At 42.0% G+C, this 17,451-nt stretch overlaps 1 protein-coding gene across 3 annotated transcripts in view; it reads left to right on the top strand.

Annotated features, from left to right (window-relative positions):
• LOC137544115 (inactive dipeptidyl peptidase 10-like) overlaps positions 1-17,451 on the top strand; it is a 158,279-nt gene that overhangs the window by 34,286 nt on the left and 106,542 nt on the right. For all 3 annotated transcript variants that reach the window (XM_068265184.1, XM_068265183.1, XM_068265185.1), the window contains exons 2-3: positions 6,346-6,460; positions 14,271-14,366. In XM_068265184.1, coding sequence (XP_068121285.1) covers positions 6,346-6,460; positions 14,271-14,366 — 211 coding nt within the window. The remainder of the gene's footprint in view (positions 1-6,345; positions 6,461-14,270; positions 14,367-17,451) is intronic.

Here is a 17,451-nt window from a genome sequence, read left to right as displayed (position 1 = left end):
TACAGCGCGAGGGGGGCGGAGCCAGTCGCCGGCGGCTGATCGCGTCACGAATGACGCGATCGCCGCATAACCACGCCTGCCGCCGCCCCCGCCAATGGGCGTATTGCGGTCGTTTAGGCCCGGTCTTTGCCGCCGCCCATCGGCTGGGGGCGGTCCTTAAGTGGTTAAAACAGAAGGTATTTGCAGTTATTAAGGTTGGAGTGAGCATGTAGTTGTCCCACAATGCATCTCCGTTGCAGCTGCAAATCGTCCCTATGTTGTCATACTAAGAAGGTGACACATAATTGCATTCCAGTGGTTCTGGAGGTGTGTTTAGCTTCAGGGACAACAAAGGAATGATTTGCATAATCAGCAGTGATGCGTTGTGGGACACCTCATATACTCACTCCAACCTGAATAATTGCAAATACCTTCTGTTTTAAGAAGGCACATTTCTGTTTTGCATAGCATTTTTGGTAAGAGGGCCTTTTGGTCCTTTTTAGCCTTTTACATACTCCTAGGAGTTCTGGTTCACCATGAGGTTGCTGGGCAATCTGTAACACATAATAAACAATGAATCTGGTGATGTTATTTTCAGCTGTTATTATATATCATTTTACTTTAAAGCTTGTCAAAACTCAAGCTGTAAACAGCAACACAGCCGGCACCACCATAAGAGTAAACAGTAAGCTCTTTTATTGCATCACCTCAATGGCTCCAACAATGACAAACGTTGTTTCGGGTATAGCCCTTTCTCAAATTGCAATCGCCATATGTTTACTCTTATGGTGGTGCCGGCTGTGTTGCTGTTTACTGATACGAAGCACCCCGGTGGACACAGGGGTGAAGGCCGAGGCACACCTTAGACTTATACCTTTGTGGAGCTCCTCCTACGTTTGGTGTACACAAAACTCAAGTTGTATACAGGAATTAAACTGCAGATCATGGGCCCCCATCAAACTTTGATGTGGAATAATGCCATACAAGTGCCAAGTACAACTGTCTGCCTCAAAGCTTTTATTCAGTTACATATACAGAATTGGGGGTAGTGCTTGATCACGGTTATTTTACTTTTGACCACTTGGTAACCACGCAGTTGAATTTTTAAAATCATTCATGTGAAGCAAGTCTTAGTAAGCAACGATAATTGTGAACATATCAACCAGCAGTCATAGGTGGCCATAATTTCTGTCCGGGGTGATCAGTGCCTCTGCTAGTGGTTAGCAATTGCCACAAACCCCCATAATGTGGAGTAAACTAGAAAGCTTTACAAACATTCTGGGGTAGTTTACACCATCAGTATAATCCAGTGTTTCTCAAACCTGTCCTCGTGGCTCCTCAATAGTGCATGTTTTGCAGACAACCTCAGCTATGCACAGGTGTGGTAATTAGTGTCTTAACTAGGTGGATTCCATGTAGCTGAGACACTAATTGCCCCACCTGTGCATAGATGAGGTTGCCTGCAAAACATGCACCGTTGGGGAGTCATGAGGACAGGTTTGAGAAACACTGGTATAATCAAAGGATATCAATCATACTCAGAAAATCGACTTTTGGAAAATATTATATCCAATCTTTATTGATACAAAAGGTTTTTTCAATACAATAGTTCATTTTGGTAAAAAAATTGTCATATACGTATTCATAGTGACGCCTATGAATATGTACAGTATATGAAATTTTTTTTCTGAAATTAACTTTTGTATTGTTAAAAAAACTTTTGTATCAATACAAGATTGGATATAGTATTTTCCAAAAGTCGGTTTTCTGAGTATGATGAGAGACCGGTATTCTTTGGTTATAATGATGATTTCAGAAGGTGTAGTGGAACACCATTAATTATATTTTTGATAGTCTTAATTTTTGTAATTCTTGGTAGTTTAGACACAACAGGGTGCTGAACAGCAAGATACACACACTGAAAAGCTGGCGCACAAGAACTTTGTCAAGCTATTTTTGACACATGGCACCACCCACTTTTCTGGCACACCTTCCACATCATCCTCCTCCAAGGAGTTGGTTGTATTTGCCTCACAAGCCAAATGGTCCCAATCCTCCTCTGTTAGATTTGCACAGTCTCATGTTCGACCAATGCATATGAGGGAGAGGGGATGTTAGTGATAGGGATAGTTCAGAGATTACAGTTATTGTAAGGCAAGCAATGAGAGGTTGTACATTAGTGCTGAGGATAGGTATAGGATGAAGGTTACTAACAGCCTAATTTGTGTGTGTGTGTGTGTGTGTGTTGGGGAGGTGTGATGTAATAGAGATTGTCACCGTAATGTTTAGGTGAAGGGTGATTGTTAGCACTAGATGTAGGTTACGGTGTGGAATAACTGAGGTGGGAAAGCTAGGGATTGGTCAGGAATAATGTTTTATATAGGGCATAGGTTAGAGGGTGCCAACTGTCGGCATTAACATCAGGGCTGGTGAAGCAGGGAGTTCAGGTTAGGGTTATTGGGGATAGTTTTTTGGTGCTGACATCTTGGTGTTGAGTTATCAGCAACAGAAACCAGTTGTCCATGCTAAAGAAACAGTCAAATAGCAACATTTCAATGTAATAACTTTTAGTTTGAAGTACATGTTCCAGGAAAATCACGTGAAAAAGACGATCTGTAGAAATGGCCAGTGAGATGCTAATAATTCCAGCTGACATGCTAATTCAAATTGAAAAAATTGGTGCAACGTATAAAGTGCAAACCACAATTTTACAAACACATGCCAAAGATCCCCAACCCAGTATCCAGAATAATCAAGTTAACAACCACTTCAAGTATGTCAAGTTTGCATGCAAATTTATTGTCAGAAATCCAAAGGAAATCTAATGAGTGCAAAATGTCTGAAAACTGCTTGGCAGTAGATGTTTGCGTTTAGGACAAATCGGCTGCCAGGGAAAGGGTTAATTGGCCTGGTTTACTTTTAACCTACATACAATTTGCATTAAATTTGCGTCACATTGACCATCTTTACTAATCTGGAAAATTGTTCTTTGTAATGTCACCATGCCATTCCTGTGATGACACCAGGCTCAATTAATCCACACTTAACCAAGAAATGTAAAAACTGTTATGTGTGTGTGTACCAGGCATTAGATCCATAACGGAACTGTTTGGGCTGGTCAGCATTAGCTTAGCAAGGCAAAAGACATGAAATTTAGCAGCCCTAGAAAGAAGACATAAACGTAAAATGTGACATTCAGCAACAGGAAATGCAAGATTATGTTTCTGGGAGGCTATCCAAATACCAAAAGAACATTATATGGATGTCCCTGTGCTGGCGAAGTGTCAGAGGAATTAAGCATTAAATGTGGCCATGGAATAGAGAGATGTAAAACTGTGTGTGTTTTATTGCAGCAAGGCTCTGTGCATACCAAAGATTATAATCACAGAATGTTGTTATTTACAGCTAAACCTTACAGTAATTTCAATGCTGAACCTACGGTCTTGCCAAGCTCTTGGTTAACCCATCTTGTGGGAAAAAGCTCCACAAGATTGAGATTACTAGATAAACTAGTAGAAATGAGTTTTGAAATTCAGCAGGACAACATTTAAATCCTATTAAACCAAGTTAGATTTTGCTTTAGAAAGAAAAATTATATTTTTTGCATTAAAGATTATGGGCAGCATTTTATGGATTACAGGTGAAACTCGAAAATTAGAATATCGTGCAAAAGTATTTCAGTAATTCAACTTAAAATGTGAAACTAATATAGGAAATTAGACCCCTAGGCTGGTGTTTTGGATTCATTAGCTGACTTGACTCTAACACTTTGAGCCTAGAATATTGAACATTTTCACAATATTCTAATGATCTGAGATTCGGATTTTTGGGGTTTCAAAAGCTGTAAGCCATAATTATCAAATTATAACAAATAAAGGCTTCAAATATCTTGCTTTGCATGTAATGAGTTTATTTCATATATTAGTTTTACTTTTTAAGTTGCATTACTGAAATAAATGGACCTTTGCATGATTTTATAATTTTTCGAGTTTCGCCTGTATGTGTGTCAATGAGGCAGAAAGTCTACTGTAGTAAGCCGACTTTATTGGTCCAGTGTGATTGCAAGTGAAGCTGAGTGCATCCAACAGAGCAACCGATTGGTAGTAGGTGCAAGGTGAAGACAGAGCTCATCACTATGATGCAAACCCTCACTAACAACTTGTGAGGGTAGGTGTGATGATCCGCTCGGCTGCCTGCGCAGGCAGGCAGCTTTTTGACCACTGTTCAGGTCTGCATTCTGCAGGTCTCTGGAAAAGAGACCTTTTGTCAGTTTTGCAGCTTGCTGCTGCTGAGGAATTTGCATACGTTTGTCATGCAAATTTCCTTGCCACATCCTTTGTAGGCTTGCTCTATAAATACCATGTGATTCCACAGTACTTCGCTGGTCATTCCTTCAGGGTTTGTAGTAAACACTCCTAGAGTGTCAGCCATGCTACTTCTTGGTAAAGTTAGCTTAGAATAATTCATGGGACTGCACTAGGCAGTTTCCCTAGTGCAGTTAGGATTGCATATCTGTTTGTTTGTCTGTTGCGATTGTCCTGTCCCAGCGGTGGTCGACAGGAAATCGTTCTGTGTGTCTGGGTGCTAACCGGAACAGCAGTTGTTACTGGTAGCCCCTTGTGATCTGTCTTGCCTGGATCGCACTCGCCTTGCGCTAGTGCTGTGGATCCTTCTGTTCTGTCTTCCTGGATCGCACTCACCTTGCGCTAGTGCTGTGGATCCTTCTGTTCTGTCTTCCTGGATCGCACTCGCCTTGCGCTAGTGCTGTGGATCCTTCTGATCTGTCTTACCTGGATCGCACTCGCCTTGCGGTAGTGCTGTGGATCCTTTTGTTCTGTCTTCCTGGATCACACTAGCCTCTAGCGCTAGCGCTGTGGATCCTTCTGATCTGTTTTCTTGTTCCTGAGTTTAGATCGCACTAGCCGCTAGCTTTAGCGGCTGTGGATCTTTCTGATCTGTGTTACTGCTTGGCTCACACTTGCTCTGGCGGAAGAGTGGTGGATCCTTTCTGCCTAGTTCTTGTTTCTCGTTTGTCTGTCTTGTCTGATACGGGCGCTTGCTGTAGGCTCGGTGAGGTAACCGTTAAGCAAGCGTTCACGTTCTTTGTTTTGTGTTTGTCTGTCGGTGGTTAGTTAGGCGTGCTTGTCTCTCTTGTGCTTAACACGCGGAGACCTCGCGATAAACGCGTTCGCTGTTGCGAATGAGTGCGGTGTTCGCGTTTAGTTAGCGTTTGTTATTTTCTTTATCATTCTCATTGTATTATTTGCTGTGCCTTTGCTCCTCTTGTGTTCTGTTCTAGTCTGTCTTGTGTCACTTCTGGCGATCGCCTTTCTCGCGATCGCGTTCCTACTTTTGTTTCTGCTGATGTGTGTTCACCGTCGCAGGGTCACGACTAGATTGGTGAACACACATTCGTCCTGTCCCTGTGCTCTTCCTCTTTATGGGCTGTTCAGCCCCACATTGTCTTGATCTGTACAATCCCCATCTGGCATCTGTGGCCGTGCAGCAATTGTACTCGTCTGCACTTCACAGCGCCATCTGCCGGTGGGAATTGCCCTCTGCTGGTGCATTGCACCTAGCCTGGGTTCACCCAATTATACGCTTGTGGAAGGTTTTCGCTGTGTCAGTGCGCATCTCGTGCGCTGACCATGAAAACGATTCCGCAATCGTTACAGTAGGTACACTTTCCATGGGGAAAAAACTTTCCTAAGCGTGACTTTGAGTCATGCCACATAGCAGTGTGTCCTGACCTCAGTCCTACTGAAATGTAGTCATATTCAAAGAGAAAAGCCATCTGTGGTGGTGCTAATCATCAGAACTGCAAACTGACTTTGAATGTAAACATTCTTTATTAGGCGCAAAACAATCTAAAAACAATTAAAATCACATAGCTGCATGGGTGACTGGGCAGACAGCATGTAGGGCAGTAAAAGGTTTTTTGTTTTTTTAAATTACAGTTTGAAATAAGTCTACAAAAATGTAAACATAATCAAAATAACAATATAAACCATTTGCTCAAGACACCAATGTATCAATGAAAAACCTCTGACATGTATGAATAAATAACACACTCACAAGACTGCACTGTCCTAACGCAAAGCTATACCTGGAACTTGTAGTCTGCCGCTCTAGCAGACTAGCACCAGCATGGATGTCTTTTCTCTTTCAATATGAATATTGCGGTGCTTATCATTTTAGTTTGGCTTTTGTTTTTGAGTTTACTCTACTGAAATGTTGTTACATGATGTTAAGCTAAGTCTTCAAGCAATATACAATATAGTAAAAATGTACTTGAAGAGAAAAATAGTCACAGAAATACTGTTGTTGCCGTTCCAATGTAATTTTGCAATTGTGTTTTTTTATTAGGACATGAGTGGTTCGGGGGCTCCACCTCGTAACTGGCGTGGAATTGGTCTGGCAATGTTGGTGATCTCCATAGTTATGTCACTAGTTCTGCTTTCTATATTTCTGCTATCACCAGGTAATGGCGTCATATAAAGTTTGTGTACAAAATAATTTGTATCATAATAGCAATCAAAAATATTAGTAATAATGTCAATGTGTTTAAGGTCACATTCACAGTGGGACGTTATGGTCGAACGTTATAAAGACTTATTACGCAGCTTACCGCACCGCAATGCTAATCCTATCTGCCGTTCACAGTGTGACGTTAACCAGTTCAGCCTATCTGGATGAGGATGTTCGTCCAGATAGGCTCTGCTGCTGCTGCGTGGTGCACACGATCGGGTGCGCTCCCGTGCGCGCTCCCGACACCTGCCGCTAGCCCCCGTTCAGTGAATGGGAATATAGTTCCCATTCACCGATCTAAGTCTTCCGCAGAAAAACCGACAATCTCTTATCAGAGACCGCCGTCTTTCTGCCAAAACAAAGTTCCCCGTCCTCTTTCTAGTTCCTGGATGCGAGATCATTCGCATCCAGGACTTTTTTTTAACTCTTGTGGCCAAATAGTAAACTACACCCACATACATTTTTTAATTAAACAATTACATTATTTTACATTTAAAATTAGCTTTTTCCCTCCTACACCAAAAATTACCCAAATACATTTAAAAAAAAAAAAAAAAATAACAAAAATTACAATTAAAAAAAACAAAAACAACATAAATAGTTACCTAAGGGTCTGAACTTTTTAAATATGCATGTCAAGATAGTATATTATTATATTATTTTAAATTATAAGCTTGTTAATAGTGATGGACGCAAATTGAAAAAATGCACCTTTATTTCTAAATAAAATATCGGAGCCATAAATTGTGATAGGGAATCATCATTTAAACGGTGTAATAACTGGGACAAATGGGCAAATAAAATACATGAGTTTTAATTACGGTAGCGTATATTAATTTCAAACTATAATGGCCAAAAACTGAGAAATAATGATTTTTTCCAATTTTTTCTTAATCTTCCTGTTAAAATGGATTTACAAAAAAATAATTCTTAGCAAAATGTACTATTTCGCGCCGTATAAGACGCTCCGGAATATAAGACGCACCTAGGTTTAGGGGGCAAAAACAAGGGGAGAAAAATATACTAAACCTGGTGCGTCCATGTTCCAGGAGCGTCTTGTAGATGTTCTCCCTTAATTGGTGTCCTCCTGTGTCCCCTTCTGTCCCCAGTGTGTGTACTACTGTCCCCAGTATGTCACTAGTGTGTGTCCTGCTGTCCCCAGGTGTCCCCTGCTGCTCCCAGTATGTCTCTAATGTGTGTCCTGCTGTCCCCAGTATGTCCCCTGCTGCTCCCATTATGTCCCTAATGTGTCTCCTGCTGTCCCCAGTATGTCCCCTGCTGCTCCCATTATGTCCCTAATGTATCGCCTGCTGTCCCCTGTATGTCCCCTGCTGCTCCCATTATGTCCCTAATATGTCTCCTGCTGCTCCCAGTATGTCCCTAATGTGTGTCCTGCTGTCCCTAGTATGTCCCCTGCTGCTCCCAGTATGTCCCTAATGTGTGTCCTGCTGTCCCTAGTATGTCCCCTGCTGCTCCCATGATGTCCCTAATGTGTGTCCTGCTGCCCCCAGCATGTCCCCTGCTGCTCCCAGTATGTCCCTAATGTGTCCCTAAGGTGTGTCCTGCTGTCCCCTGTAAGTGTGCCTCTGGTACGTCCCCTGCTGTCCTGTGTGTCCTGTTGTCCCAAGTATGTACCCTGCTGTCCCCAGTATATCCCCTGTATGTCCCGGGTATGTCCCCTGCTGTCCCCAGTATGTTCCCAAGTGTCTCTGTTCTCCCTGGGTGGTCCACATCTGCCGTTGTGTATGACCGCAAACACCGCCTTATGCATACGTTGCCCCTGTGTGGTCCGCAACTGCCCGCTTGTGCCCCCGCTTGAGTCGATGCTTTCCCCCCGGTGTAAATAGCTAGACCGCGCTCATCTTACCTAAGTCAGTGCCTTCTGCGTGGATCGGAGACCTGTCATTTCCCCAGTGGCTACCCCTAGTGATGGCATCTGCTGATGACGCAGAAGAAGCAATTACTAGAGTGGAAGTGCGGAAGTGAAGACAGGTCTCCAATCCCCGCAGAAGGCACTGACTTAGGTAAGATGAGCGCGGTCTAGCTATTTACTCAGGGGGGAAAGCGTCAACTCAAGCTGGGGCACAAGCGGGCAGTTGCGAACCACACGGGGAACGTATGCACAAGCAGCGGCGGCGGTGTTTGCGGTCATACGCAACAGTTTGTTGGCAGAAAGCGGACCACATGAGGGAGCCATGGACACACGCAGAACAGAGCAGCACATAAGGGGCAGTGCAGGGTTTACCCGACGTGGCGGCGGGTCGCGGTTCCTATTGGCGGGCGTTCGTAAGTCTGGGATTCCCTGCCTTTGCCGTATAAGACGCAGGGACTTTTTCTTCCCATTTTTGGGGGAGAAAAAGTGCGTCTTATATGGCGGAAAATACGGTACTACCCAAAGAAAGCCTAATTGGTGGTGGAAAAATCGAGATATAGATCAATTCATTGTGTTAAGTAGTTATAAAGTTAATGGCGAATTAATGGGAGGTGAACGTTGCTCGGATGCATGAGGTTTTCGACACTGTGGGGCTGAACCGGTTAAAGTTGCGTTAAAAAAATGTTGCGTTATGGTAACTCACTGCTTGCAGTGCGTTACCTCTTAATGCAGACACGTTGCGACTTAAAAGTTGTATTAAAATGCAGCGTCCCACTGTGAATGTGACTTTAAACTTGATCAGTTTAACACAAAATAGTGCTGCGAATTGGTTACATAGTTACATAGTTACATAGTTATTTTGGCTGAAAAAAGACATACGTCCATCGAGTTCAACCAGTACAAAGTACAACTCCAGCCCGTCCCCCACATACCCCTGTTGATCCAGAGGAAGGCGAAAAAAACCCCACCAGGCATGGTCCAATTAGCCCCAAATGGGAAAAATTCCTTCCTGACTCCAGATGGCAATCAGATAAAATCCCTGGATCAACATCATTAGGCATAACCTAGTAATTGTAGCCATGGATGTCTTTCAACGCAAGGAAAGCATCTAAGCCCCCTTTAAATGCAGGTATAGAGTTTGCCATAACGACTTCCTGTGGCAATGCATTCCACATCTTAACCACTCTTACTGTAAAGAACCCTTTCCTAAATAAATGGCTAAAACGTTTTTCCTCCATGCGCAGCTCATGTCCTCTAGTCCTTTGAGAAGGCCTAGGGACAAAAAGCTCATCCGCCAAGCTATTATATTGCCCTCTAATGTATTTATACATGTTAATTAGATCTCCTCTAAGGCGTCTTTTCTCTAGACTAAATAAACCCAGTTTATCTAACCTTTCTTGGTAAGCGAGACCTTCCATCCCACGAATCAATTTTGTAGCTCGTCTCTGCACCTGCTCTAAAACTGCAATATCTTTTTTGTAATGTGGTGCCCAGAACTGAATTCCATATTCCAGATGTGGCCTTACTAGATAGTTAAACAGGGGCAATATTATGCTAGCATCTCGAGTTTTTATTTCCCTTTTAATGCATCCCAAAATTTTGTTCGCTTTAGCTGCAGCGGCTTGGCATTGCGTACGATTATTTAACTTGTTGTCGATGAGTACTCCTAAGTCCTTCTCCAAGTTTGATGTTCCCAACTGTATCCCATTTATTTTGTATGGTGCTAGACCATTGGTACGACCAAAATGCATGACTTTACATTTGTCAACATTGAATTTCATCTGCCATGTATGTGCCCATATAGCCATCCTATCCAGATCCTGTTGCAATATGACACTATCTTCCTGAGAGTTGATGATTCTGCACAATTTTGTATCATCTGCAAAAATAGCAACATTGCTCACTACTGCATCTACTAGGTCATTAATAAATAAATTGAAGAGCACTGGACCCAGTACAGACCCCTGTGGGACCCCACTGCTAACAGTCTCCCATTTTGAGTACGATCCATTGACCACAACTCTTTGTTTTCTGTCCATTAGCCAGTTCCCTATCCATGCACACAAACTCTTCCCCAGTCCTTGCATCCTCAACTTTTGCACCAGACTTCTGTGGGGAACAGTGTCGAAGGCCTTTGCAAAGTCCAAGTATATCACATCTACAGCATTCCCAATATCCATATTAGCATTCACTACCTCATAAAAGCTGAGCATGTTAGTCAAACAGGACCTGTCTTTAGTAAACCCATGTTGATGCTGAGAAATAAGATTATTTTCTACTATGAAGTCATGTATAGTATCTCTTAGTAACCCCTCAAATAGTTTGCATACAACTGATGTTAAGCTTACAGGTCTATAATTTCCTGGATCAGATTTTTTGCCCTTCTTAAATAATGGGAAAACGTGGGCTGTACGCCAATCCACTGGGACTCTGCTAGTTGCAAGAGAGTCACAAAAGATAAGATAAAGGGGCTTAGCTATAACTGAACTTAATTCTCTTAGGACCCGAGGATGCATGCCATCCGGGCCAGGTGCCTTGTCTATTTTTAATTTATTTAGTCTTGCCTTTACTTCTTCCTGCGTTAAGTATTTAATATTACAGTTAGAAGATTGAGACTCTTCTGCCTCTGTAATTTGCAACAGTGCTGTTTCCTTTGTGAAGACAGAAGCAAAGAAAGCATTTAATAACTCTGCCTTACCTTGGTCGTCCACCATTGAGTTCCCACCCTCATCCTTTAGGATTCCTATACAGTCAACCTTTCTTTTTTTAGAGTTGATGTACTTGTAAAACTTTTTTGGGTTAGATTTGATATCCCTAGCGATTTGATTTTCAGCTTCGATCTTTGCCAGCCTAATTTCTTTTTTACAATTTTTATTGCACTCCTTATAATTGCTTAGTGCAGCCTCAGTCCCCTCCTGTTTTAGGACCTTATAGGCATTCTTTTCCCTCTTCATTTTATCCCTAACCTTTCTATTCATCCATAGAGGCCTTTTTTTATTCCTAGACATTTTGTTTCCATATGGGATATACATACTACAATATTGATTGAGAATACGTTTAAAAGCTTGCCATTTCCCTTCAGTGTCGTCCCCTTGTAGTACATTATCCCAGTTCACCAAACTTAGTGCCTGCCTAATTTGATTGAACTTTGCTTTTCTAAAATTCATAGTTTTAGTGGTCCCGCTGCCCCGTGGCCTATCAGTCACCAGATCAAACGTTATCATGTTGTGATCACTATTTCCCAAATGTTCTTGAACCTGCACATTTGATACATTATCTGGTCTATTAGAAATGATCAGATCCAGTAACGCATTCCCCCTAGTTGGTTCCGTTACCATTTGAGTCAAGTAATTGTCCTGTAGTGCTGCCAGAAATCTGCTGCTTTTACCAGAATGGGTAGCCTCAATACCCCAGTCAATGTCTGGAAAGTTGAAGTCACCCATAATTATGACCTCGTTTTTACTTGCAGCTTTTTCAATCTGCTGTAGTAATCGCAGTTCTGCAGCTTCATTAATAAGAGGTGGTCTGTAGCATACCCCAATAAGCAATTGGCAACTTTTATTTCCACCATGAATATTTACCCAAACGGACTCCACATCTTCGCAATCTTCCTCCATCTCATCGTTGAGGACAGCTGTAAAAGAATTCTTAACAAAGAGACAAACCCCTCCACCTTTTTTCCCTGTTCTATCCCTCCTAAACACATTGTATCCTTTTAAATTAGCTATCCAGTCATGGCTTTCATCCATCCATGTCTCGGTTATTCCCACAATGTCATAGCCTTTGTCATTCAGAATGAACTCTAGTTCGTCTATTTTATTTGCAAGGCTCCGAGCATTGGTTACCATGCACTTTATATTTTTACCAACACATTTACCAATTTTGTTTACACGAAATGGGCTACTTGAAGTTTTACCAACCTCCTTAATCTTTACACTGTCTCCACCCCCCCTCTCCACCCCCCATAATGTTAGGCTCCCACTGTCTTTTTACCTTATCTTGTCTACATATTGAGACTTTATCCTCCCGCCTCCCCCCAGATTTTTGGTATAAAATATTGACTTTATATAACATTACTGATATGTTTCATTATGTTATAATATTTTTGTTTTTCATTTTGATTTGAAAAAATACTGGACATTTATAGTGTACTTGAGTTGAAGAACCTTGTAGGAGTGAGTTCACAATGCTTACATGGGCCAAAAGCTAAAATGTTCTTAGCTGAATTCTAGGCCCAGTATTACAATAAGAAAGCCTATTGCATCTTTAAATGCCATTTATGCTATTAATTTGCAGAGGTAAAGGGAAGTCTGACAAAGCTGTTACTTATGCAGTAATATGCATCATAACAGAGCAAGGCATACTAGAACCAAGTGTTTCCTCTTGTAGGGTTAGCCAGCCTTGATTATGATGACCCTGAATTCATGTAATGGCATCCAGCATTTAAACATTTTCTACCCATAGGCCCACTTTCTTGTTGCTCCCCTTCCATGTACAGCGGGCCCCTCCCCATCTATGGGCAGCACCCTCTTCCATGTGTAACATTCATTTAAAGCAATCCCTCTGTTTCATGTACTGCTGTCCTGGGCAGCAGTTCCCCTCTTCCATGTCTTGTTCCCCAAGTGTATCCTCCTTATTCCATGCTCAGCCTTTATTTCCATAAGGAGTAACCCCTTTTTTTAGCATGCCCAAGGCCCCGACTTTGTGGCCTTTACAGAAATCAAGCTTTGATGTCATCCCAGTATTCAAGTGATTATACAACAGGGAATCCCAAACGCCAATCTTGCTGCATTTCATACATCTGGTACAGTAAATAACTCTGTATTCTGTATGATCAGCTGTTGATCTTCTATTTCTAATGGTTTAGTATTGTTAGATTCCCACTAGTTATTTTCCATAAGAAAGTGGGTAGGATAATTTTGGGGAAAAGTGGCAGATTTTTTGAAAGATTTTAAAAAAAGTTTTCTGTAAAAATGATATAATATTGTGATAGACGATGTCTCTTAAAGTGGACCTGAATTCTTGCACTGGACAGAAGGAAAACATATAGAAATGCACCCTGTATGTACTTAGAGAGTTTAGCCTGTCTAATTACCCCTCATCTGTGACTAAGCACTAGTAGTAATTTATATGTAAAGAGAAAGAACCGAGAGCCAAATATAGTGTAGTAGGTTGTGGCAATGGGTTTGATGAAAACGAGTACCATATACTCACAAACCAGGGTTACCTCCAGGCAACCACTGTATAGGCAGGTGAGGAGATTGTCCTGTCCTCACTCAGGATTAAGAATCGCTCTCTGTAGATAGGAAGAAAATGGGGTATCCCCCTCCACCAGGGGTGGATATTATGTATAACGTAAAAGAGAACAGAGGCGCCAAAAGAGTAAAATCAGTTATTAAAAGGTCTAAAAATGCTTAGGAGGCAGTGGTGGACTTACCGGCTCCTGCAAGCAGACACAACAAGCTGTGCATTCAAAACAAGGTAGGTTTATTAGTACACTCCGGGTTAGTCGCAACGCGTTTCCCAGGCCTAAACCCGATTCATCAGGCAATAGTAAAAGGAGTACACGACAGCAGTATGTCCGGGTAACACCTGGCGCCTCGTACAAGTAGTAATTTGATCCCTTAGCTGTGTCAGCTGACTGACAGGGCAGAGAGGTCATTTGTAAACACAGGATGTTAACAATATGTCTGCTTCCTTGAAAGCAGAAAGTAGATACACTGCAGATTTATTGCAGGACTTGTATCAGCTGTAACAAAGAAATGTTTTTCTTTAAATGTTATTATGCTTCTGCTTATCTTTTAGAGCTGAGATGAAGTTCTGAGTTCAGGTCCGCTTTAAGGCAAAGGAAAAAAAAAGTTTTGTAATATTTTGCTATTTATCTGAACAGAAAACTCAAAGGTGCCCGAGAAGTTTCCCCTGACACTGTCTGATCTGGAAAATGTGGAAAACCAGCTTCTTTTACCCCAGATATCCTGGGCAAGTGGTAAGTGCATGAATAAAGCATATCTGCTAATTCAGATGTGCATCTAAACAACACTTGTCAAACCGTAATGGTGCGGGATGCTGAATTTTACAGTGTACCTGAGGCAGATATTATTTAACAAACGAGACAAAGAGGCATGTTCCTGCACAATTACACATCTCTGTGTCTCTGCGCCACTCTCTGTCCCCTCCCCCCTTCTGTTCCTGCAGTCCTTTCCCCGCCTCTGTGCTCGCTCCTGAGGCTCTCAAAAGCAGAGAGCTGAGAACTGCGGGATGCACAGAGCGACATAGGATGGTGGGAAGCGGAGAGTAATACGGTGTTTGTTTGTTTTTTGTTGAAGTTCCACCTCATGTTCTCTTTATGGAGCAAAATGTTTTATATTGCAGGACATATATACCCAATTGCAAAAAATATAGTAGTGTTTAAAGGGGCCCTGAGCAGTAGATAACATAGAAATAGACTTACCTAGGGCTACCGCCAACCCCCCCCCCCCCCCCCCCCAAGACCCCCTGGCTTCTTATCCCAGTCCCGATGGCGGCACCGGTAATTTGGCGACTTCAGCTGAATTTGCCTGTGCGCTCTCCCACAGTGCACTTTGCGTGTCATCGCGGCGGCCGCCGTAAGAGTCCTGCGCTTGCTTGTTTCAGTCTTAGAGAACCGCGCATGTGCAGGACTCTTACAGCAGCCGGCGTGGTGACGCTCAGAATGCTCGGCGGGAGCACGCACGGACGACTTCAGCCAAAGTTGCTGAATTACCAGAGCAGCCAGTGGGACCAGGAGAAAAAGCAGGAGGACCCCAGGGGGACCTCACAGGCTATGGCGGGGGGGGGGGGGGCTGGAGGAAGGCCCAGGTAAGTCCCGATTTCTATTTTTTCTACTGCTCAGGGTCCCTTTCACTGTTGACTTTGTAATGCTTTTGCTATTTTTTCAGTATTAAATTTAATATCGAACGCATCATATTTTAATTACAGGACCACAACAGCCAGGACAGAGCAATTAGCTTTTTAGTTCTCAACCCTTACCAAACGGTCTTCCTAAGCTTATCGGCACCCTGCTTTTAAAAGAGTAATGAAGACTAGTCACTGAAATCATACTTCAAGTCAGTTAATAGGGCACATCACAGAGAATTCAACCAATGGATCGTTAAAACCCTAGTTCAGCCTCTCGGTTTTTTTTTAATGCACTTAATAGTAAATTTGCCCTGAATAGCAATACATAAAGTTATGTACAGGTAGTCCCCGGTTAACGAAAGAGATAGGGACTGTAGGTTCGTTCTTAACCTGAATCTGTTCTTAAGTCGGAACATTGTGCCATCTCTGTGCTCTGTGTCCCACTGCGCCTCCAGTGTCCCCCTCTGTGTCACCTCTGCCCTCTGTAACTGCTTATACAAGTCTAAAAGCCATTTTTTCTTTGAATTTTTTAAAATCGATTTTCTCAAAAACTACAAGTCCAATTTAAGAAATTTTTTTTTAAAATGTTCCCATGGAAACACAGAATCCATGCCATTCGTAAGTCGGGCGTTCGTAAGTCAGGGACTACCTGTACATCAAACATCGATACTTTTTGCAGTAAATATATTGAAAGTACTTGTTTGGCTTCTGGCAGGCTACATTCATTAGCTTCTTACTACAAGGAGAGATGGAGTTCTTCCTAGCACACAGAAGATCAACCATTCCCAGATCACTTTTTTCCACTGCTTACACAGATGAACTGTTCATGGCCAGCACAATAATTATATGCAAGCCATGTGTACATCTCATAATCCTGGCTTATGTGCAATAAGAAACTTTTTTTTTACTGCTCATTTACCTAAAGCCCCATCTACACCATACAATTTTTTGTCTGATTCAATTCATTGATTCAATTCAATCCGGCATGTCCGATCGGGATTCAATTTGATTCGATTTGCCATTGTTTTGCAATGGCAAATTGAATTGAATCGAATCCCGATCAGACATGTCGCATTAAATCGAATTACTGAATCGAATCGGACAAAAAATTGTATGGTGTAGAAGGGACTTAATGTTAAACAGGGGAGGTTGTAGGAAGGGTAAATGCATTATTACACACTGCATAGGGAGGAGCTAAATTGTACCTAATATTGAAGTGCTGGCCACAAATAATTAATCTCTATTAGCAGAACAGAAGAGGTGGGCAGGGTCAGCTTTGTGTTCACAGTGAAAGATTAGCTGATGGGCCCATTTTTTGTTTCTCCATGACCATCTTGCATGGGTAATGATGGAATGAGAGGAGTTTGGACATTAAATATGTTGCTATTGATGTTTACCAAGCCACATCTGATATTCCATTTGAAAGGCAATTTCACAAGCCCAGCAAGCCAGGTAATAAGACATTAATAATGCAAAATGGTTAAAAAGCAATACACAAAAAGAAGAGACTTTATTATTATAATTATTATTATTATTATTATTAATAATCATTTATAAAGTGCCAACATATTCTATGGAGTTGTACATAGTAAGAACTAAGCATGGAGTTCAATTCAATTCAATTCACTGTATTGTCATTGTGTAACACAACGAAATTACTTTTCATGACAACCCCACGGTGCATATAGGGAACATAGTGATAGTAACAAGGAAGAGAAGAAATTATACAAGTATGCCAGGTATTACAGATATTTAAACAATTTGTACACAGTGTTAATTATTTCAGAGAGGATTCAGAGTTCATAAAGTTTATGGCGGATGGGAAAAAGCTGTCTTTCAGTCTGTTTGTGTGTGTACGGATTGATCTAAAACGTTTACCTGATGGAAGGAGCTCAAACAAGGCATTTCCAGGGTGAGTGTTGTCCTTGATAATGTTTTTGGCCCTTCTCACGCTGCGAGTATTATACAAAAGTTCCAGTGATGGTAGTTCAGTGCCAATAATGGCTTCTGCTGTTTTAACAACTCGCTGCAGGGCTTCTCTAGTAGCCTTCGTGCAGCTGTTGTACCAGGCCGTCATGCAACTGGTCAGAACGCTTTCTATAGTGCATCTGTAGAAATTAACCAGCAGCTTCTGTGGGAGGTTAGCGCTCCTTAGTTTTCTCAGAAAGTAGAGGCGTTGTTGTGCTTTGCCAGTT

This window comes from Hyperolius riggenbachi, chromosome 2 (assembly GCF_040937935.1).
Source record: "Hyperolius riggenbachi isolate aHypRig1 chromosome 2, aHypRig1.pri, whole genome shotgun sequence".
Taxonomy (NCBI): Eukaryota; Metazoa; Chordata; class Amphibia; order Anura; family Hyperoliidae; genus Hyperolius; species Hyperolius riggenbachi.
The sequence above is the reverse complement of the archived record's forward strand: the minus strand, read 5'-3'. Positions and strand labels throughout refer to the sequence as shown.